General features: G+C 37.3%; 1 protein-coding gene across 1 annotated transcript in view; it reads right to left on the bottom strand.

Annotated features, from left to right (window-relative positions):
* The window catches only part of LOC136857809 (sphingomyelin phosphodiesterase), a 57404-nt gene that overhangs the window by 8013 nt on the left and 25262 nt on the right, over positions 1–24129 (bottom strand). The window contains exons 6-8 of the mRNA XM_068225170.1: positions 18652–18846; positions 13165–13335; positions 7920–8100 (exon numbers count right to left, since the gene is read on the bottom strand). Of these exons, the coding sequence (XP_068081271.1) occupies positions 7920–8100; positions 13165–13335; positions 18652–18846 (547 nt within the window). The remainder of the gene's footprint in view (positions 1–7919; positions 8101–13164; positions 13336–18651; positions 18847–24129) is intronic.

The raw sequence follows: 24129 nt of genomic DNA, 5'->3' as shown, positions 1-24129 counted from the left end.
CATAACTTATTATAAAGACAAATTTGGATTGAAGGACATTAAATTGATAGGATTAATGAAATATGATATAAAGGAAGGTTGTAAAAGAAGACTATTAGGTGATACCAAATGAACAATAAGAGAGGCATGGGAGAGTTTATGATCAGTGGAAAATGGTAAATAAAAATGTAAACAGCGTATGGGAAGGGTTTGAAGCCACTGTTGAAGAGTGTGAACGAGGTGTGTACCTGTAAAGGTGTTAAAGAATAGAAAGGACCCATAAAATTACAACAGGAAAATAAAGAGATTAACAAGGATGTGCAGGTTAGAAAGAAATAGTTAGGAATGGTTGCAGGAGTAAGAAGAGATTGAAGGAATCTAGTAGGAAATTGAATTTAGCAAAATAGTCAATTAAGAATAATATGATGGCAAACATAATTGGCAGCCATGTGAATTTTAAGGAACAATAGAGGGATATACTTTTGAGGCAGAAACAGGTTCCCGAAAGAACGTTCCAGGGATCGTTAATGACCACAGGGAGTGTACATGAAGGACTTACAGAAGACAGAAATATTCAGTCAACACTATGTAAAGGTAGTTGTATATAAAAATAATGTTCAGGTAGAAGGGGCAACTAATACTGCCACATTACTGAAATTTACCTGTGATAATAAAAACATTCACAAAAAGATACAAACGTTAAAAGGCAGAAAAGCAGCTGGGATTGATAAGATTTCTGGGGATATACTAAACGCAATGGGTTGGAAATAGTGCCACTGTCTGGCCGAGGGTCAGGCCATCATTATCAAACTTGACACCCAAAGGGGACACCAATGGCTACAGGCGGAGGAGCCCTCACTTTGGAGGCCAGGTGAAGTCTTGGTATAGGAAATGACACATAAATTCACCAGGGAGGAGAACATGGTCAGTAATTTAGATGGCAGAAGAGGACTCCACTCCCAACAGCAGATAAAACAGAAGAAATTTCTCCTGTCAGGAACATCTGTACTTCTGTGAAATGGTTGCAAAATGCATCTGTACACCTGAGGAGTGGCCTAAAGTTACACGTGGCAGTAGGTATTAAAATAAAAAAACACATGTGGGAGTTGAGACCCCATTGCAATAATAGCCTATATGTGAGATGGTACTTCTGAACTTGCCTCAGAAAAGGTTAGAGCATACTCTGCTGTAAGCCATGTGTAGTTCCTTGCACACCGGGGGAACTGTGAAAAACGGGCGACCGGTAGCCAACATCATGAAGGTGGGCATAATCAACCTTATGACCCTGACAGGCAAGGCACAGAAAGGGGTGGATTTTATGGAGAAAGAGGGTAGAAATGACGGGGATGAGCACAGTTAAATGGAAGGGAAAAGAAAGAAAGAACAAGAGTGGTGGCACCATGCAAAAAAAAGGAGTGGGCCTGATCATTTCAAAACAGCTGGAAGAGTATGTTGATATGGTAGAGTACATAGCAACAGGATAAATTAGACTGAGAATGAGGAATGAAGTGAAGGAATTCATACAAGTGTATGCACCACAGACAGGGAGCAAAGAGGAAGATACTGAGGAATTCCTGGAGAAATTAGAAAAGGAGATAACTTATGTGGAAGTGATTATAATGGGAGACTTAAATGCAGGTAGGGACCCTTTTAGAGGCACCCCTTCCCAGTGTGGTGCCCCTGCCTATGTGAGTCCCAGAGCACACTAACCTGGTGTGTAACATCTGGTAAAGGGTCCCAGCTCAAGGTAATGAGTGAAGACCTCAACAGCAGCAAAAGTGGAGAATATGATTCGATACGTTGGAGCTGGCGGAGGAGGCAACCCATTTCTTGGGGGAACCCACTGCCTTGTGGGATGAGGAGGGATCCTCAAAGGCTATGGGAGTAAACCCCAAAAGAATATCCTCAATTACATTAGGCTTAGCAAGCCAGCAAAAGAGCTTATTTGTAGTTGCTTTCAAAACACATAAGAGCACTGGAATGCATTTATCAACTAAATTAAGACTCCAACATGAGCAGAATCATGTCAGGGATGATGTTTTATGGCCTGATGATAGACAGGGTCTTGCAAAAATGCAAAAATTCTGGAGGAGACTAACACGGATTGGGACCATCAACTTACTCAGTCTCACAGAAAATGTGAAGAACTAGTGTATCTCATGGAAAGGAGGAAATTAATGATACTGGGGCTGAGTGAAACCAAATGGAGTGAGAAAGGAATGAAGAAATTACGAAAACAGTATACACTGTATTGGCATGGAAATGACAAAGAGATGAGGAATGGTGTTAGTTTCGTCATGAGTAAAGATCTAGAAGGAGTCGCTGGCATTCAGTATGTTAGTGAGAGAATAATAAAGGTGACTGTGTATTTAGGGAAAGAAAAACTAAGTTTGGTATAGGTGTACGCACTTCAAACTGGATGTTGTCAACAGGATGAGAACCAGTTTCTTGATGATTTGGAAAAAGTTATTAGTAAAGAGAGAGTAATCATCATAGGAGATCTGAATGCACAGATTGGTACAGATAAAACAGGATATGAGAAGGTAATGAGACCCCATGGATATGGTGGAAGAAATATAGAAGGTGAACATCTCCTTGACTTCTGTATGAGGAATGGGTTGGTGGTGAAAAATAGTTGGTTCAAGAAGAGACAGAGCCATAAGATATCACGATACAGTTGGGATGGACTACAAAAGTCTGTAATTGATTATGTCATCTCAGATGAAGAAAGGAGAAGAATGGTAATAGATGTCAGAATAATACCCAGCAAGAGCCTTGACAGTGACCACCGTTTATTAGTAGTGGACCTGAGAAACTTCTATGTGCCAAAAGTATAGAACAGGAAAATGCCAAAAATCAAAGTACGAAAACTCCAGAAAACAGATAAGAGAACTGAGTATCAGAACTGGATAAAAACCCTGTTACCAAGAGATGAAAGGAAAAATGGAGAGGCAGAATGGACCAGACTAAGGGACACATTGGTTAAGGAAGCAACTGAAGTTTGTGGAAAGACAAGTATGAAAACAAGGGATAAGGAAACACCGTGGTGGAATGAAAGAGTGAGAGCAGCAATCAGGGAAAGAAATCTCTTGCAGAAAGAAAGGGATCAGGAGAAAAATAAACCAGATCTCAGTGGAGACGAGGCAAAGATCAGAAACCTTGAACAATTATACCGAAACAAGAAACTGGATGTTAAAAGAACATTTACAGAAGAAAAGACCAAGGCATGGAATATATTCACTCAGAAATTGGAGGAAGACAGCAGAGGCAATAAGAAACTACCATATAGAGTTATCAGAGGTAAAAGGAAACCAATGAATACCATAAAGGCACTTGATGATGAAAATGGAAATCTGGTTAGGACACAAAGTGACATGAGAGAAGTCCTGAACAACCATTTCGACCATGTACTGAATATACCAGTTCAAGAAAAAAATACAGAACTTGAAATCCAAGCCTACAATGAGGAACCTCCCATCACCTGGGCAGAAACTGGGACAATCTTAAAATCTATGCCTAAATCATGAAGATGTTTTTCAGGTGCAGATGAAGTGAATGTGGACATGATAAAGGCAGCAGGCATCCAGGGTATACAATGGCTGCACAGAATACTAAATGTCATATGGACAGACAACAAAATACCTGCAGATTGGAGCAAGGGTGTTATAATTCCTCTGTTTAAGAAGGGCAGCAGACGGAAACCCACCAACTATAGAGGAATAACACTAGTGTCTCATGGGCTAAAAATTCTAGAGAAGATCATAGAAAGGAGATTGAGAACCATCATTGAACCACAGTTAGAGGGGAGCAATATGGATTCAGAAGTAATAGATCAACAATGTATCTAATGTTTAGCACCTGCATGCTGATGGAAAAGTGTTGGGAGAAAGGCAAGAACCTGGTCATTGTATTTCTAGATATAGAGAAGGACTATGATAGTGTTATAAGAGATGAGATCTGGGAGTGTCTGGGGAAAAGAAATGTGCCTGAAGGACTGGTAAGGAAAATTCAGATGTTGTACAAAGACTGTACTAGCTGTGTACAAATTGGAGAAGATTGATCATCATGGTTTGAGACCAAGAGTGGAGTTTAACAAGGAAGTGCACTGTCCCCACTACTGTTTATCACTGTTGTGGACAATATAATGAAGAACATCAAGGAAAATTTAGATGAACTGAATGCAATGGCCTTTGCTGATGATATCATGATTTGGGTTGAAACAGAAGAGGAAGTACAGACCAGATTCAACATATGGAAATCCCAGTTCCAGGAATATAACCTCAACATCAGTGAGACCAAGACAGTGGTGATGGCAATCAACAGAGAAGTAAGTGTAAAACTAGCAAACCACCAGCTAGAGTGCGTGGACAGTTTTCCTTACCGGTACCTTGGAAATGTAATCTCCAGTAAGTAAGAACACTTTTATGGGATGACATGATTCCAGAACCGGCCAAACTGATGATGTTTAACAGCTATTTTATACCAATATTGACCTATGGTATTGAAGTGTGCACCCTCACAAAAAGAGATTTGATTCATCTTTTCTTTTCTTTTTTGCTAGTTGCTTTACGTCGCACGGACACAGGTAGGTCTTATGGCGACGATGGGACAGGAAGACCTAGGAATGGGAAGCGGCCGTGGCCTTAATTAAGGTACAGCCCCAGCATTCGCCTGGTGTGAAAATGGGAAACCACGGAAAACCATCTTCAGGGCTGCCGACAGTGGGGTTCAAACCCACTATCTCCCGGATGCGAGCTCACAGCTGCATGCTCCTAACCGCACAGCCAACTCGCCCGGTAAGAGATTCATCAAGACTGCAAGCATCAGAGATGAAATTTCTTAGATCCATCATTCAGAAGACCAAGATGGACAAGTTAAGAAATGAGGAGGTGAGGAAAGAAGCCGGAATAAAGACATCCATGTTAGACTGAATCGGCACATCCAGGCTATGATGGTACGGGCATGTGATGAGGATGGAGCCTACAAGAACAGCCAGAATAAGTTTGAAAAGACAGGTGGAGGGGAAAAGACCTGCAGGAAGACCTAAAACCCGATGGATAGACATGATCAAGGTTGATCTAGTTACCAGGGGATGGACAGTGGATGATGTTCTCCATGACAAGTTGTATATGAACAGGAAGAATTGGAAGAGGCTCATAAACAGTACCCGGGAAACTGGAACAGTACAATGATGATGATGATGATGATGATGATGATAATGATGATGATGATGATGATGATGATGACGACGACGACGACTTAAATGCACAGGTGGGAAATGAAAGACAGGGAAAAGAAGCAGTAATCAGACCATATGGATATAGGAAAATAAATGAAGAAGGAGAGAAATACTGTAGTTAAGTTTTGTGAGAGGAATGGAATGATTGTGGGCAACACATAGTTTTGGAAGAAAAACAGCAGGAAAATTACAAGATATGGCTGGGGTGACAGAAGAATAAAATCAGTAATTGATTACTTTCTGGTGGAAAGGACAATTCACAGACAGTCGACGGATTTAACAGCTTTACCGAGAGATCAGAGTTGTAAGGAAAATGGTAAAATTATAGGCGATAAGAGATAGTAAAGTAAAAGTGTGGAAATTAGGGGATAAGAATGTACAGGAAGAATTTCTGCAGAGACTGAAGCAATAAATTCCAGTTACTGAGGTAGGAAATGTGGAAGATGAATGGTTCAACTTCAAAAGAGAATTTGTAAGTGGGGGAAAGAGTACCAGTGGTAAAACATTTTCTTTTCCAACTTGCTTTATGTCACACCATCACAGATAAGTCTTATGGCATTGATGGGACAGGAAGGAGAAGTGTCCATGGTCTTAATTAAGGTACAGTCCCAGTATTTGCCTGGTGTGAAAATGGGAAACCACGTAAAACCATCTTCAGGGCTGTCGACGGTAGGGTTCGAACCCACTATTTCCTGAATAAATACTGTGGTAGAACATCGACAAGAGTGAAAAAAAAAAAAAAAAAGAAAAAAAAAGGAGAATCCGTGGTGGAATGGGAAGGTGAGAGAAGCATTGAAAGAAAAGAAGAAAGCATGGAAAAAAATGGAATAGAGATAATAAAGAAGAAAAGTTGGAGAGAATTTACACAAAAAAATGGAAACAGATGGAACTGGCAGTAAAAGAATGCTCTATTGAATTATACAAAATAATAGGAAAGAACGAATTTATACAAAGCTGATGAAAGAGGAAGGTGGGGAGCTGATAACACATTCAGAAGAGTTAAAAGAAGATGGAATTTGCATTCTGATAAACTGCTGAATCTAAGAAATTGTGCAGAGGAGACTTACATACTTTCTTATACTTTTGTTAAGGCAACACAATAATTACATTTCATATACCGGTACTACAGCTTTTTCAGTAAAGTGATAGGTACATTTTTGGATAGCTAAGACATAGTTGTTGAATATTTAACATGTTAGCATCATAGTTTTTCAGAAGTATGTTCAGATACTGCATGGCTGTAAGATATCAAATATGGACAATATATTAATGTAGGATAAGTTATATAGAAGTTATATTAAGATATGTGTATAAGAATAATATTGCTTCAGTTTTTTCTTTGAAAATTTAACCCATTTACAGTTCTTTATAACAGGAGGCAATACATTATATTCCCTAAACAATGATGATTCTATGCCTTTCACTCCATACTACTGAATTGGAGTGAGAGGAATATATCCTTAATGTTCCTCTAGTTTCATATCTATGAATTTCACTAAAATGGGGGAAGTTAACAGCAGAGTGGGTTAACTTCCTGTCTAGCTTATACATAAAGACTGATGATGAACATGCAGTTTGCTTACAGAATGGCAGAATATTTGACTCTGAAAAAACTTCTGGTGAGAGTTTGTGGAAGGGGAATCCATACATGATTTTGATGGCTCTTTTTTGTAGGATTTCCAAATTATTAACATAATCTTTCCTACATCTTCCCCAAATGAAGCTTATGTATGTTAGATGTGGGTTGATCATTGCATAATATGTACACTTCGGTTTTTGGTGAGAGAAATTACTGTATCTTAATCTGTGCATTATTTCTATCAAAGGGGTCATTTTGCTGATTACATAATCATGTGGTCATGGCGTCATGGGGTCAATGACCTCGTGGGAAAATGCTGACGCAGCACCCATTGTTTTTGAACTATCACAGCTCTCCTACTTATGAGGATAGCAGAGTGTAAAGATGTGAAGTTGGTACTACGTGTCCTGTACCTCTTCTTATTATTATTCTTCTTGGCAACAAATGTATCTGAGAACATCAGGGGCTATTACATAGTGAATGACGAGAAGCTTTTAAAATGACCATGAATGTATCAGCTATTTGTATTATATCAGGCAGATCTCAGGGAACCAACTTCTGTTGGTATTCCCACAGGAAGTTTGAAACCCTTGCTCATGTTCTGGGATTCTGTGATCATCGTGCATTCTTATGAAACATGTGTCGTCATATTACCCTATGCCTTGAAGGAGAAGTGATACAATGTCTATGAAGAAGCGACAGCAATCTATGGGCAGATATGTTCGTATTTAAGCCAAACTCTCTTTGTGGATACATCAATGATCCTACTATCAAGCCATCCTGAGGAAGTTGCACATCTATGAGCCAACTGTCAATTTCTTTCAAAAGCTATACCATCTTAAATCAATGACTATGGTTTTGGCAGTTTTTGTTGATGGTTAATCATATTATATGATATCTTATACAACTGAAGAACTGTTCTTATGAGTCTTAACACATTCCATTAATTTCACCCAAATTTTTTTGAAAATGTGATTTCTAAATAACAACATGTTATTTTACATGTAACCAACTACATGTCTTTAGGCACTCTCTGCCTTTGTGGCAACCTGAAAATGTTGCTGGAAGATTCAAACAAATAATAATATCATAATCCTTAGCACATAAAATTAAAGATCTTACCCCTGTAGCAGCATCAACTTTATATACACGATAGTTGGGGTTTAAATTAGTGTAGGGAGAAACACTGCCTCCAGTAAATGCAACATTATTGGCTTGGCTAATATTATTGAGGTCATAGAAGATACGGAATTCTTCATAATGAGTATGTCCACTGAAGAGAGCTGCTACTGTGCCTTCAAATCTGAAAATAAGGAAACATTAAGATTGAAGTACTTGAAATTCAACTAACATAGGTAATGAGTAGAGTCCAGATTTCCATGCAAATGCATGTTTTTAAATAAGCTGGTTACACTTCTCAAACTTAGCAAATATTCATTTTATGGTTTAACAATTCCAAATAACCATTCCTTTTCCCTGTATGTTTGTATGTTTTGGCCTTTTTAGGACAAAATTCATGCTTAATGCACATTTTGAAGATTTTGGATTTAACAGAGAATATTTTGATGTTTAATATTGCATAACATGACTTTATAATTATTAAATTAATGTAGTAATGGTCCACCTTTCAATACTATAATATGCAATATTCTAAATTACAGTAATTAGGGACTAGTTTCAGCTGGGGCCGGCCATCTTCAGCCTTAATGTAAAACATCTAATAACTAAACAAATGTACATACACACAATTGACATAAAACAAATGAAACAAATATATACAAATTGACATAAAAAACTGGGACAAAATTATGATTAAACTTGAAAATAAACTAGGTTCTAACATCTTGTGTATGCTATTCATCGAGACTATTTCAAGTATTAATTGTATATACAGAACTGTTAGTTCTAATACTGCTAATCATTAATAATTCAATAGTAAATGGGAACTGGTAAATACTGATCCCGTAGTTCATCACGAAATCTATTTGAGTGGTGTTAGCCACATGCAAGTCATTGGACACTGCTGTAAATAACCACTAGCTGATGGAGAACTGTTAGATGTTGTTTCATCATCAATCAAAGTAATAAATGAGATGCTCTCATGGTGCTTGTTAAATCATGCTGAAATGTTGTTGGACATTGTCAGGACAGCACATGAAGAAGTGGTTAACACAGATACATTGTGTCTGGTATAAAATTTGCAATTCATTGCGTTACCCATGAAGTTAACCTGAATAAATTAGATAAATTAAATTAATGAATTGAATGAGAGAATGTGTTAGTTAGATGGCATATGTTATATGAGACTTACCTCTCAATACAGCATGAGATGTGTGGCCTATTGTTGTGTGTGCTTCAGACCAGCTGTTGTGAGATTCAAATGAAAAGGAAGGAGAGGGGAGGGGAGGGTTGTGAAGGAGACGGTGGTGGAAGGGGTGGCGGAGGGGGAGGGGGAAATTAAGGCAGGGCTGAAGGATATGGGAAAAAGGATGGCTGTTGAGGATAGGTGCTGTGAATATTATGTAAAACTAAATTATGACTTGTTGGTTTGATGTTAATGAAAATGAGAATTAGAAGGTCAAAAAGGATATTTGGCTTTCCTGAAATTTTATTAAGATTATGATTTGGGTTGAAATATTGATCTAAATGTATGAAGCAGCTTTCGGTAATGTTAAGGAGGGGTTCTTTGTTGATGATTTTGAGAATTTCCATATGTTGTTTTATGTCTGTGAATTTGTGATTATAGTCATGCATATGCTGTCCTACAGCTGAAAATTTATTGTATTTCAGGGCATTGACGTATTCCAAGTACCTTATATTAAATTTTCTCTTACATAATGCCTCATCCATAAACAAGTTCAATAGTTATTCAAAATCAGGAGTATACAGGATCATTTGCAACAGTTGTAATTCTTCTTATGTCAGACAGACCACGAGAATCTTCTTCCTTTAATATTAAAAACATCTTTGGTCGTATTGAGTGGAGATTAACAAACAGTAAAGAAGAGTGCAATTGATCCACCTTTTTCAATACAAAGTATGCTGCTAATTCAAAATCAATAATAAATAATGTTGTGATTTTGAATTAGCAACATACTTTGTAATGAAAAAGGTGGATCAATTGCACTCTTCTTTATTGTTTGTGAACCTTCTGCCGTTGCTATCCTGGAATTTCCTACCTGAAACTCTAACCCATCACACATCTTCGTTATCGAAGCAGACAATTGTTACCAGTTATTGAGGACATTCAAATGTGTGTGCTATCATCGCATGAAGAAGTAGCTGTAGCAGCTAGAGATAGGTTGAACAAACTGATCCGTTCAAGTCCTGATTTTGAATTCGTCAAGCTTATAAGATGTATTGTGCTGAAAATGCAAAAGACATACAATTTGACCTCACTTTGACCCAAATGTCCTTATTTAAGTATGCACCTGTCACTTCTTGTAAAGTAGAAAGATCATTTTATGTGCTTAAGAATATGCTGACAGGTAAACAGATGGAGCTTACGTCAGGACATTTTGGAGAAATTTATTGTTGTATGATGTTTCAAAAGGAACTGAATTTTGTTAATGCATATTTTTCAGTTTATTATGCATGTTTTGCCGTATGATAGGGCACGAATGCATGCATATTTTGAGATTTGCTAGTGCATGAAAATCTGGGCTCTACTAATGAGTAATGAGAGAAGAGCTGGTAACCTCAAGGTTAATGTACCTCAAACTGCTAACTGAATCATCACCAAAAAGAAAGTTATTTATCAGATATGGATAATACCTCAGCTAATGGCCTGCAAGAGAAAAAAATTATGTCATATAGGGATCCCAGATTTTCAAAATGAATAACTTGAACACTTACATTGCATGTACCGTATGCAAAACGTTTTAGTACTACGGCAATATATATTTCAGTATTTGGGGTTTAAAGGTATATCGTATTGTATTGGTTAGGAATATTATCATTAGATACATTCTATGGAATGGTGCAGGACATATTTTCTAAATTTAATTAGTTAATTTAATTTGTTTATAACTTTAGCTTGGAAATGAAAAAAAGTACTTAAGTTTATTTTTACAAAGATTATGATATTGAATTAAACTCTGTGTTAACATTGTCCTCAACATAAGCTATCATGGGTCAGTCACAGTCAGCTTCAAGTTTTTTTTTTTTTTTTTTTTTTTAGGTGTATGGACTTGCATTTTTCATGGAAGAGTGACAAGTTTTCAAGAGTTTGATATCAGAAGATACCATGCAAAACTCAGTCGAATTGTCAGTTATTTCATGTAGCATGTCTAGGTGATCGGATGATGCAATAGCTGCCTAACTCATATAGCTCATCCAATGATGTCATGGTCTCGGCTAGTCTGTGATAAGCTTCCATACAGTGTGATTACTTCTTATACAACTGTAATTGATTAGTTTAATGTGTTTCATGACTTCTGAATTAAGTGCTGAGCAGCATATTTTTGTGTGCTGTAGTTTAAATGCAATTTTTACCAAAATTTTGATGCTGAACCACTGAGAGTTTACTGGAATATCATCACATGCTACAATGCTTGTCTACAGGCTAAGGGAGAGCATTTTCAACACTTACTGTAATGGGATAAGTTTTATTGTTTTTCTCTGTTTTTCAATAAGATTGTCCACTGATTTGATAGGTTTTCTAAGAGCATATGGGAATGGTGTGATGGAAAAAGCACTCTTGTTTACTGACAAGCGGCATGCAGGAAGGTTGGCAACCCTTGCTGTATCAAAATGCTTTGGGCAAGAAATATTTTTGCAAAATGTTTTCAACAACAAAATTGACTTGATAGTCTGTACTTGAAGTCTGTTTCTCTATTTTGTCCTCAAACTGTTCATCTGTGAGAATAATAAACTGGATAAGGCCTGGAGAAAGGACGGGAATTTAAAATTTATGGATTAGATATTTCAGCTCTTTTATGGAAAAATGTAACATTTTGCAACTCAGTTAGATTTCGTTGGGACACCAGAACAAAATTTAAAAAAAAAAAACCAGGACTGTTCTGGATAAAACAGAACATCTGGGATCCCTGTATCATAACATAGTGTTATTTACTGGGTGAACATCCATAAAACGCCATTGCTTTGCTTGCCGTTTGCCTGCCAAATCATTACGTTCATTGGTTGCCTATCAGATATTCAAGGGTACAAGATGTTATTTGGAGCACTTCATACATGGTAGCTGTACGGGTAGCATGCCTGATTCTTACATGGAGACCTTGGGTTTGATTTATGGTCAGTCCAAGAATTTTAATTCTGGACTGAGGGCTGAAGCTAACTGAGGAGCTGTCTAATATAAGAGGTGTAGACCTGGTCACAAAAACCAAGCATCATGTTTGAGGATGCCACCATGCCAACCACGTGACACCCTAATATATACAGGCCATCTAGCTGGGCAGCAGTTGTCTTGGCAGGTCAAAACCCTTGATGGGCTGTTGCATCAAGGGTTTGTTTTATTTACTTCCTATATGATAAATAGTGTTGTTCAAATCAAATGACCTTGCAGAGTAGTTTTTAAATGTATTTCTTTAAGCTATGTACTATCTACACATGAAGAACACAGCCTAGTTAAAACAACATGTGAGATCTCCAGAGTTAAGTAACATTGGTTGTGGTCAACAGTTAGGACTTGACTACATGCTGATGGCTACAGGAGGTGTTAGAAAGAAACTGGTCTTCGTACCACAAACAAATTTTAGCCTAGAGTGCTTGATTAGTGACCTTCTGACTTAAACTGACTAGTATGCAGGCTTGTATAAAGGTACTTGGTTAAGCTACGTTAGCTAATAAACATTGTTCTTTAATTCTGCAGTTCAGAATTCTGAAATATATGGTATCAATAAGGCCAAAGATTACTTCATGCAGAATATCGGCACATGCTTGCTGGACCATGAGGTTTGCTTGTTTCACTATTTGGAGTTGCAGAGGAGAGTTGTTGAATTACCTATCTATAAGTATTGATTAAAATATAGAACCAAAAAAGCAGAAGAGGGCAAAGAATGAAGATTATAGTGAACTGAACTCAATGTAGCAGTAAAAGAATCATGAGCCTTACTCGTAAGCTCTTCGCTTATTTGCCAATCTTACTGGAAATTTAGTTTGTTTTACATTTCCTGCTGTACACCACATGCAAGGTGATTATGCATATCCTTGCACTTTAATAAAACAAAAGAAGAATCTTTCTTGATTGTCAGCTAGATAGAGCACAACATGATTAATCAGATCAGTCTTTATTAATGTATTTAATTTAATTTTTTCTAAATTTATAACAAAACACTATATACAACTATATCTGGACAATTTTTTTTTAGGATTACAAAATATTGTAAATATTTATGATATCATTTACCGGTCAATTATCTTCCTGAATTCTCTGCTCCAAATATAGTGACACTCTCCATCTCCTGGAGGAATATGTGCTATAATATGAACCTTCTCATCATTCTTCTCTGCTTCAAGCAGGGTTTCGGCAAGCCACTGCAACTGATTTCCTGGATCATGAGAGTCATATAGCAACCACCTGGGAATGTACATTAAAACTATATTGATACACAACAGTAGAAATTCTGGGATGATTTTGATAAGATTCTTTTTTCAAAATGTGCCAAGTTTAGGGTAGAAATACACCATGTAAGAGTTTAAATACATTAAAATATGGGGTTCTTGCACCAGAGGAGTGTGACAGGCTTCAGCAGCTGGCACAATTCCCATCCTCGCTGCTAGACGTGGCTTCATTCATTCCATCCCTGACCTGGTTGAATGACTGGAAACAGGCTGTGGATTTTCATGGGGTGGGGTTCTTACATCCCATGTAAGTTGATAGCTCTCATAACACTACAATGTGTTATTCATATTACGAATCATATGACATAGCTGGAGGAAATGTATTGAGCGATGTACGATTTTTTTATATTTTTATACAGGAGTTCTTAACGTGTACTACATGATGAATCTTCACTTCTCATCTACAGGCCAGTCAGCTTGACATATGTTGTTTGTAAGCTCTGGGAAAGCATTCATTCTGATTATACTGGACCCATTTGCAAAATTACCAACTGGTTTGATAGAAGGCAGTTTAGGATTAGGAAAGGTTGTTCCAGTAAGACCCAACTTGTAGGATTCCAGCAGGATATAGCAGATATTAAGATTCAGGAGGTCAAATGGACTATTGACTATCCAAGACTTTTGAAGGGGTAGGTTACGGGAGACTGGTGACGAAAATGAGGATTATTGGACTAGAAAAAAAGTGTGGTTGAATGGGTGGCTAAATTTGTAGAAAACAGAACTCAGAGAATTAGAGTAGGTAGGTGAAGCATTATCCGATCCTGTAATGATTAAAATGGGGAGGGGGGGTGTCCCCACAGGACGGTATTATTGGACCTTTATGTTTCTTTAGGTATATAAATGATTACTACTATGTACAAATATATATAATAATAATATATAAAAGAACTGGAATCACAGGTAAGGCTATTTGCGGATTATCTTATACTGTATAGAGCAGAGATGGCGAACTTATGACACACATGCCACTAGGCGATATGCAAACACAATTTCTGTGGCACACCTCACAACATACTGACTTATTTTAATGGGTTTTTTAAACATGTAATCAATAAGCCTAGCATATTTGAACATTATGCTTTAATAAAGAAGTATGTCACAATGAATTCTATGGCTATATTTTTTCCACATTTTATTAGGTTATAGTAAAAAATATTTCTTATTCTTGAAATTTACCACTGGGCGAGTTGGCCATGCAGTTAGGGGCGCGCAGCTGTGAGGTTGCATCCGGGAGATTGTGGGTTCGAATCCCACTGTCGGCAGCCCTGAACATGGTTTTCCGTTGTTTCCTATTTTCACACCAGGCAAATTCTGGGGCTGTACCTTAGTTGAGGCCACGGCCGCTTCCTTCCCACTCGTAGGCCTTTCCTATCCCATCGTCGTCATAAGACCTATCTGTGTCGGTGTGACGTAAAGCCACTAGCAAAAAAAAACCCTCAATAATCTATATATTAAAAGAGTTTACTAAAAATGGCTTTGGAAAATCTGTCTGTCCGTTCAACTGGACCGATTTGCTTCATTTTTGTTTTATTCTCTCCGGAATTACCTACTGGTGAATCATGAGACATTGATAGGTCTCTACATTCAGCCAACGTTGAGTAATCATAAAATCAAATCATTACATGGTCACTCCAATAAATGCAGGCAAAGGCTTACCCTAACCCGCAATACAGTCTGTACGTAGCAGGTTGCTAAGCAACTAATACTTTCATTAGTATTCTGATATATGTGATTTTCATCCTTAATAATGGCATTGCATGCGGCCATGTTTGATTACTACATGGCAAGCAAGAGAGTATTCGCTTCCTCTGATCGTGGAAGAATACTATTCCCTTCTAGATACTCTTGGATTCTCTAACCTTTCCCAACTTCCAAATATGTTCAACAGAGTGCATTTCTAATAGCTTACATATTGCTAAGTCTACCTACAAACAGACCTCATCGTGACATACACCTTAGACATTATCTGGGAAAACCTATTGAAGGATAACCTGCCAACACTAGAAAGAGTGAAGGACATGTATCTTAAAAAAGTTCTCTGCCTGGCAAAAAACGCTCCTTTGAGACTAACCTATGATCTCACAAGACAACTATTATATACAGAAGAACTGCAATTAAAAATACCATTGCCTTCTACGACTAAGTACCAACCTTTACACCAAGAACTGCAGGATAAAAAAGCAAATATAAGGATGGATTTTTACCTAACAGATGACATAATGACTTCAGAATGGATGAATTCTGACTACGAACTGCGGCATACCATAACGTGCTTCTCATTAAATGTTCATCAAACTATTGAAAAGGGCAGGCAAAACAATATAACTATGACAGGCACATCAAAACAAGTTATCTGACCTATTTATAACAAATGCTGTTGAGCAGCACGGGACCTCTGGTATCTAGTTAAATTGATTTTTTTTTTTTTCAATTTTGCTTTACGTCGTACCGTCACAGGTAGGTCTTATGGTGACGATGGGATAGGAATGGGTTAGGAGTAGGAGAGAAGCGGCCATGGCCTTAAGTAAGGTACAGCCCCAGCATTTACCTAGAGTGAAAATGGAAAACCATGGAAAACCATCTTCAGGGCTGCTGACAGTGGGGCTCAAATCCACTATCTTCCAAATGCAAGCTCACAGCTGCATGCCTCTAACTGCATGGCCAACTTGCTCGGTTTGAAATGTTTAAGTTGTTAAAAGATTGTAAGGGACACTCACATAAAAATATTGAAGTAGGTACTCATATATGCAAACAGGAAGAAATCAGATCATAAACCTTGCAAACCCTATTATTTGTGAATGATTTGTTTCTGTAGAATCATCTTGTGACTTTATGTAGGATTGTACATGTTAAAGTAAGATGACTGACCACCAGCCATGGCATGAAAACTGTATATTATATCCGATTTTTAAGCTATATAGAATATTCACACATAACTTTATATGCTTTAACTTTAAGCTGAGTCTTTAAATTTCACAGTTGCATTTATACTTAACTAGCTGATGTACCCGTGCTTTACTACGGGATTCTCAGAAAGACTGTCTTTGTTGTTTTCCTAAATGCAGTCAACATAGGTCATTACGAAAACATCAGTAGGAATGTAGCGATTAAAAGCAATGTTATCATATTATAAAATACTTGATCAAATGAAAACCCGCACATTTTCTTACTTTTAACGAACAGTACTACGGTGCCAATGTAACAGTCCAAAGTTCCAGTGCTGGAATGACCACGCCGCAGACAGCCGTGAACACTCTTCTGCCATTATTCTGTTAAATATGAACACTGCTCATTCCAATCAGTGCCACAGAGTAGGGATTGAATAGCTCGAATGCTATGATGAATGCTGGGGCTACTGTAATTATCGCCAGGGCCTCTACCTTCACACTCCTTGCCCTTTCCTACCCCATAGTTGCCATGAGTCATATCTGTGTTGGTGCGACATAAAGCAAATTTTAAGAAAAAACTCTGTATACAGCGTAATCCCATCTATCGGAGATCAGTGGCAATGGAGACACAAAGCACATCACAACAAACAATAGTCAATGTAATGTTATTGTTGATCAGTGTTATAAGCTTTCTGTATTGTAGGCCTTCACATTTAGTTTTCATTCAACTGTGTAATGTTAGGACATATGACAAAATTCATTATAGCGTAGACTGCAGTTCCTTATTCCCCGAGTTTATTTTTATTAAATTCTGTTTACCCATTTTCCCGTTACTTGGTGCTGGTATGGACTTAGCAACAAAAATCCAAGTTCATTAATATCTTGATTATCATAGCCGGTACAGTAAAAATGTATAAGACCTAAATGATTGTAAGTTTAATACCGTATAACTTTAGTTATGTAGTATTTGTCGATAGGATCACTAATAACACAAATATTTGAGAATTAAATATTAGGCCTTCCCCTAAACTACCATTTCACTCAGCATGAATAAAAGTATTTATGACCTAGATTGTAGCAACTTATCCCCGACTTTGCATACAAATTTTCATTAAGATAGGACAAATAATAACAAATATTTGAGAATTAAATTTTAAGCCTTCCACTAAACTACCATCTCTCTCAGCGTGAAAAATATTATGTATATCCTAGATTGTAGTGACTTATTTCCTGAGTTTGCATACCGGTTTTCAATAAGATAGGACCACCAATAACATAAAAACATGTAAAATATGGTTTTCTGGAAAAAATGGTGAACTGCATGTCAAATGTTTTTCTTTTTAAGCTTGGCATTTAGAGAAAAACACTTGGCACTTGGAGGCTTAAGGAAGTCTTATTGGTTATCATAAATTTTGTTTAGTCCGAATTACAATAATTTCTTTTTTTTTTTTTTTTTTTTTGTTCCAAGAATAATTGTGTTCATAACTGAATGGATGAAAACCATAATGGTATAAGCGACATTAAAAAAAAAAGAGTTAAGTGCAGGATGTAACTCCGGGAGGATGTATCTTTTCACCAGCAAAGAGATACAAGTGATAGTGGTAATATGCTGCACCCTAGTGATGGGTGGTATAACTACAAATACCATGCTTTATATGAGTGTTAAGATGTTTAAATGCCTTTTTCTCTGAATGACCAAAATGCTACTTATACTGTTATGGTTTTCATCCATTCAATCGTCTTATGTATTTTAAGTAAAAATTCACAACATTCCTCAGAAAAACAGGTAACAACAAAACACCCACCTTGATTGTCATGTCTCCCCTGCCTATGAAGAAACCTCTGCACATGCTTAGTAATGTTATTCCTGCTGGCTAACTAATTTGTACTCTAGTTTACGATAAAACTCAACGAGCCTCAAACACAACAATCATGTCTCAGCAGTGCAGTTCTAAATGGTGAGCCAGAAATGAAACTTCCCATATAGAGTTTTTAATCCATGCATCTTTCAGTGCCAAGTGTTCATTTGCAGGAAATTGCAAAGTTGCATACTAAGAAATGTTATAGTTGTACTACATGGATGAGTAAAACATAGTTGTTTCCATAGATTTTTAGTTGCTCCTAGTGATTACATAACATACTAGTGATTTGAATATTACCCAGAACAGTAAAATATTAAACCTTAAAACATGAATTTAAAAAGAGAAAGTATGATATTCCAGTCCCTTTGAGTTCATGTTAACAAGTTATTACTGCCTTTAATATTAAAAGCTTCTCTCTTTTCCCTTTCACCTCCAACTCAGATAGACATATACTGATCTATTGTTTATGATGTAAGTAAAGTGACAGATTAAGTTCATTATTTCTCATCACTGAGTACTTACCAGTTGTATGTGTAACAGACATTGTTGTTGAGAGAGATAATTCTTAGGCCAGGTTGACTAAGTGTTGTGTAGTAGCCACCATAGACAATGGTGCTTACAGTCTCGTTTGGCAGCCAGGGCGACCACTGGTCGGCCATTGTTTTATATAACCATCTATTGGACAGCTCATCAACAGGGATTTCTGGTGGAGCGAATCTAAAACAAATGAATGTAGCACTTTACTTATTACTTAACTTTCAAATATTTAGAGAAGAAATATGATAAATTCCAACATTGACTTGAATAGCTGTATAGCTATGCATATTATGACCAGATGGATACTGACTTCAACTGCCTTGATGGAGTGAAAGTACCTCAGGGAGATCACTGTGAGTACCTTGGTTTAGATATAAATAAAGATCTTCTTTGGGGTAATCACCTAAATGGGACTGTAAATAAAGGTTACAGATCTCTTCATATTGTTATGAGGGTATTTAGTGGTTGCAGTAAGGAAGTAAATTAGAGGGCAAATAAGTCACTAGTAAGACCACAATTAGAGTATGGTTCCAGTGGATGCAACCTTCATCAGGATTAATTCAAGAATTGGAAAAGATCGAATGGAAAGCAGCATTATTTCCGACAAAACAGTAGCGTTACAAAAATGTTGCAGACTTTGGGCTGAGAAGAATTGGGAGTTAGGAGACATGCTGCTTGACTAAGCGGTAAGTTCCAGGCTGTCAGTGGAGAGATGATGTGGATGAATAAACTTGAATATAGTTTTTAAAAGTACGAAAAATCATAATATGAAGATAGAATTCAAGAGGACAAACTGAGACAGATATTCATTTACAGGAAGAGGAATTAGGGGCTGGAATAATTTACCAAGGGAGAAGTTTGATAAATTTCCAGCTCCTTTGAAAAGACAAGGTAAACAACTGACAGGGAATCTGCCTAAGTTGGAAAAAAAAAAAAAAAAAAAGTACACAAATATATTTATTCAGGTTTAGAATTTATGACATCCAATCAAACTAAGTTTTTTAATTCATTTTATTGAAAGTGTTGTGAGGATTCGATTTCTTGTTGAATTCTGGGCTTTCAGTGTATACTGTTATGAAACTATTTATTAGAAAATATATCGTAGCCTTATTGCATCAATAATTGGTTTGTCGAGAATTCTACTTTTTTCCTACAATTGCTTTTATAATAAGTGGAAATGTATATCATATTTACTAAAAAGTAAGATCCATTTTAAAAGCATTTTTCAGTCTCAAACTGAGGAGGAGGGCAGGAGAGGCAGGTTTACAAATGGGTATTTCAGAAAATGAAAATGAAAATGATTAGGCCTATACTAAATATTACAATATATTAAATTAATGTTTTATTAAACAATGTTGTAAGTTCCATAGATCAAAAACCTGTTATTTGGGGCTACGTGTTATTTGACATCAGGTCATGGTTCTGTTCAGTTACAGTTACCAGTAGGTCTAGAAACAGTAATGAACACTTAAGAATTCAGATCCAGTTCCTTTTTTTGCTTTACGTTTATCCCTTTAATTTATCCAGTAACAGACCATGTTCAATTGTACCGAATACAGAGAGGAGAGAGAGAGAGAGAGAGACACACACATACACACACACACACACACCAGTTCTTTCAGCAAATTACAAAACATCTAGCTTAAAAACCACATTGGAAACTCTTTCTTCAATTCATTTTACTGATAAGGCTGACAACTACAGTAAAATACAGAAACATTCTGACCATAGGACTTGCTTTACTAGTAAGAATAAAGGAGGTAGCAGGCGGAATTAAGAGGGGAATTCCTCAAGGCAGTATTATTGGATCTTTATGTCTTCTTATACTGTATATGAATGATATGAGTAAAGAAGTGGAATCAGAGATAAAGCTTTTTTGAAATGATGTTATTCTGCAGAGAGTACCGTAACAAATAAGTTACAAGATTGTGAGCAAATGAAAATTGACCTCAATAATGTTGTGAGATGCACAGTACACAATGGTATGATGATAAATAGCGTTAAAAGTCAGGTTGTAAGTGTTGTAAACAAGATAAGGTTTACAAGAACACAACTTATTTATTTGCTTCACACAGAATTCTACAGTATGTACAGGAATAAAACATAAAATTGTCTTGAAGCAAAGTAGATGATTAATCTTGAGAGAGTTTCTGTTTTTATACACTATATACACTCTGAATGTATTTACACTCACTGCTATCTTGAAAAGATAGTTCTTGGGAAAGATATAGTTCGTGATAGTTGAAAACTATCATTTGCACTAGCATAGATTAGCTAAGAGAGTTCCTTCTAACTTGAAGTGTCTGAGTTCATAAGCTTGTCCTAAATGAAAGCTATGTTCACAATTAGAGAATCTAATGTGTGTGTCGGAGCTTGAGTGAGCTTGGGGATGTGTGGCATACAACATCGGGGCTCGACATGGATGAAGGAACGGGAAAGTGGAGTAGTGACCTGAGGTGAAACCTCATACTACCAGAATTCCGTCCACCTGGTTGAGACACATTTTTAAGAGGAATAGCCTCCGTGTTCGACGTTCAGTGTATTCTGGAGCAGGACACTGGGGAGAATCCTCATAAGTGACAGACAGGGAGCTCCTTATATACTGCACACGACGTAACAGACACGCGCACTGAAGACTGCGCTTCGAGTCTCGAATGATCCACGCTTGCGTGCGTGCGGCTGGCTGGCGCTGAGCAAAGAGAGTGGAGGACATACAACAGTATCACAAATTGGAAAAGTCCTCTCAGTTTTAATTACTGCATTGATGGGGTGAAAGTTCCTTTTGGGGATCATTGTAAGTACCTAGGTTAGAGGAGTTCTCCTTAAGAGGTTGAGTGAAACCTTTGTGAAGGAAATGCCACATAAATTCACTAAAAAGCTGCTGCATTGTAGATGTGGCAGGGGACTGCTAAAGACTAAGGGAGATTGCCCTGACAGAAAAAATCCTCTTTTGTGTTAGGCCCAGGAAGTCAACAGGAGAGTAATTGGTGTCCGCTTTCAAAACTAAAAAGAGCCTTGGATGCAATGGAATTCAACATGACAACATCCTCACATACTTCTGCTAGGTATGATGGCTGGCAGCCTGATGATAATCAGTGAAGATATGCTAAGAATAAAATCTACATGAGAAAGAATAAAACAAAAATTGCAACAATGAATATTATAACCCTGACAGGAAAATGTGAAGAATTTGTGGACCTCATGAAAAGGAGAAAGTATGATATTCTACGATTGAGTGAGAAAAAATGGAAAGGGAAAGATGTAAAGTCATTGAGGAAGGGTTATAAGATCTATTGGCATGGACACAAAAGGGAACCCTGAAATGGCGTAGCATTTGTCATCAGTAAGAACAATGGCATAGTGTCGGATGTAGAACATGTCAATGATAGAATAATTAAGCTAAGATGGAAAATACCGGGCGAGTTGGCCGTGCGTGTAGAGGCGCGCGGCTGTGAGCTTGCATCCGGGAGATAGTAGGTTCGAATCCCACTATCGGCAGCCCTGAAAATGGTTTTCCGTGGTTTCCCATTTTCACACCAGGCAAATGCTGGGGCTGTACCTTAATTAAGGCCACAGCCGCTTCCTTCCAACTCCTAGGCCTTTCCTGTCCCATCGTCGCCATAAGACCTATCTGTGTCGGTGCGACGTAAAGCCGCTAGCAAAAAAAAAAAAAAAAGATGGAAAATAGAGAAAGAGGTCCTAACCATAATCCAAGTATATGCCCCTCAATCTGGGTGTACTCAAGAGGAGAAAGACACATTCCTGAATGAACTAGAAGAGCATATTGAAGAGAATAATATAATCATGACGAGAGATTTGAATGCCCAAGTTGGTGTTGATAGAACAGGGTATGAAAATGTTCTTGGTCCAAATGGCTTTGGAAACAGGAACAAAGAATGTGAAGATCTGCTGGACTTCATTTTAAGAAATAACCTCATAATTACGAACACCTTTTTCCAGAAAATACCCAGCCATAAAGTAACAAGATACAGCTGGGATGGACAGCAGAAATCTTTAATCGATTATATTATTTCTGGTAAGGAAGCCGGTTTGTTTATCACCGATGTGAAAGTATTGCCAGGAAAAAGCTTGCACAGTGACCACAGATTAGTGATGGCAACCTTTAGAAATATCCCAGTGAAAAATGTTAAGACCAAGCAAAAACCCAAAATAAGGGTGTGGAAATTGGATGAATCTGAAAAAAAAAAAAAGGAAGAATACCAAAGAAGGATCTGTGACCAGTTACCGACAGATGAGATAGAAACGGGAGAAAAAAGAATGGACCCAATTCAAGAAAATACTTGTGAGCTCACCTCAGAGTAAAGAGAGTGATTAAATCTGAGAAAGGGAAAAACTGGCTTGAATTTACTGTTGAATTTACTGACAAATTAGTATTAAGACAGTAAAGGAAATAAGAAACTTCTGTATAGAATTGTGAAAAACAAAAGAACTATTCATGTACCAATTAAAGAATTGGAAAGAGCTGATCAAATTATAACGTGGAGAGAGGAAGACATTCGGGAAGAAATGAGAAGGCATTTTTCTTCCTTGTATAACAGAACAGACCCAGAAGAAATCACTCAAGAAGATTTGGAATTGGGTACTGGGAACAAGGCTGAAAAATGAGAGTCCCCATTGACTTGGAGATTGAAAATGCTCTGAACAGTATGAGCAAAGGCAGATCACCTGGACTTGATAAGGCAAGCTCAGACATGATTAAAGCTGCTGGAACTTGTGGACTTCAGTGGCTATTTAGAATGATGAATGCTGTGTGGAATGGAGAAAAAATCCCGACTGACTGGACTGAGGGTTGTATAGTCCCCCTCTTCAAGAAAGAAAATAGATGGATATGTGGAATTTCACTCCTGTCTCATGGACTTAAGTTGATGGAGAAAGTGACAGAGAAAAGATTACGACAGATCATAGAACCACAGCTTGAGAAAGCACAATATGGGTTTAGAAGTAGCAGATCAACAACAGATCTCATTTTTGCTGTTAGGATGATAATGGGGAAAACATTGGGAAAAGGGACAAAATGTCATCTTTGTCTTTCTGGACCAAAAAAAAGCCTACGACAGCATACTGAGGTATAAACTTTGGGATTGCTTGAGAAGGAGAAACGGTCCAGAATCTCTCATTAGTAAAGTAAAAATATTGTACAAACACTGCCAGAGCTGTGTAAGGATAGGAAATGGCTATTCCAACTGGTTTGTAACAAGTAAAGGAGTGCAACAAGGCAGCACTTTGTCACCTCTACTATTTATCACAGTGATGGATGAGATAATGAAAAGAGTGAAACAGCACAGCAAGAACTATGCATAGGCATTTGTATTCGCAGATGATGTGGTCATTTGGGGAGGTAATGAGGAAGAAATTCAAGGAAGGATTAATGCTTGGAATTGTCATTTTAAGGAATCTGGACTTAAAATCAGCCTTAAGAAAACAGTTGTTATGACAGTCAAC

Source organism: Anabrus simplex, chromosome 1 (assembly GCF_040414725.1).
Source record: "Anabrus simplex isolate iqAnaSimp1 chromosome 1, ASM4041472v1, whole genome shotgun sequence".
NCBI lineage: Eukaryota > Metazoa > Arthropoda > Insecta > Orthoptera > Tettigoniidae > Anabrus > Anabrus simplex.
Note: the sequence above shows the minus strand (reverse complement) of the source record. Positions and strands in the feature narration are given on the sequence as shown.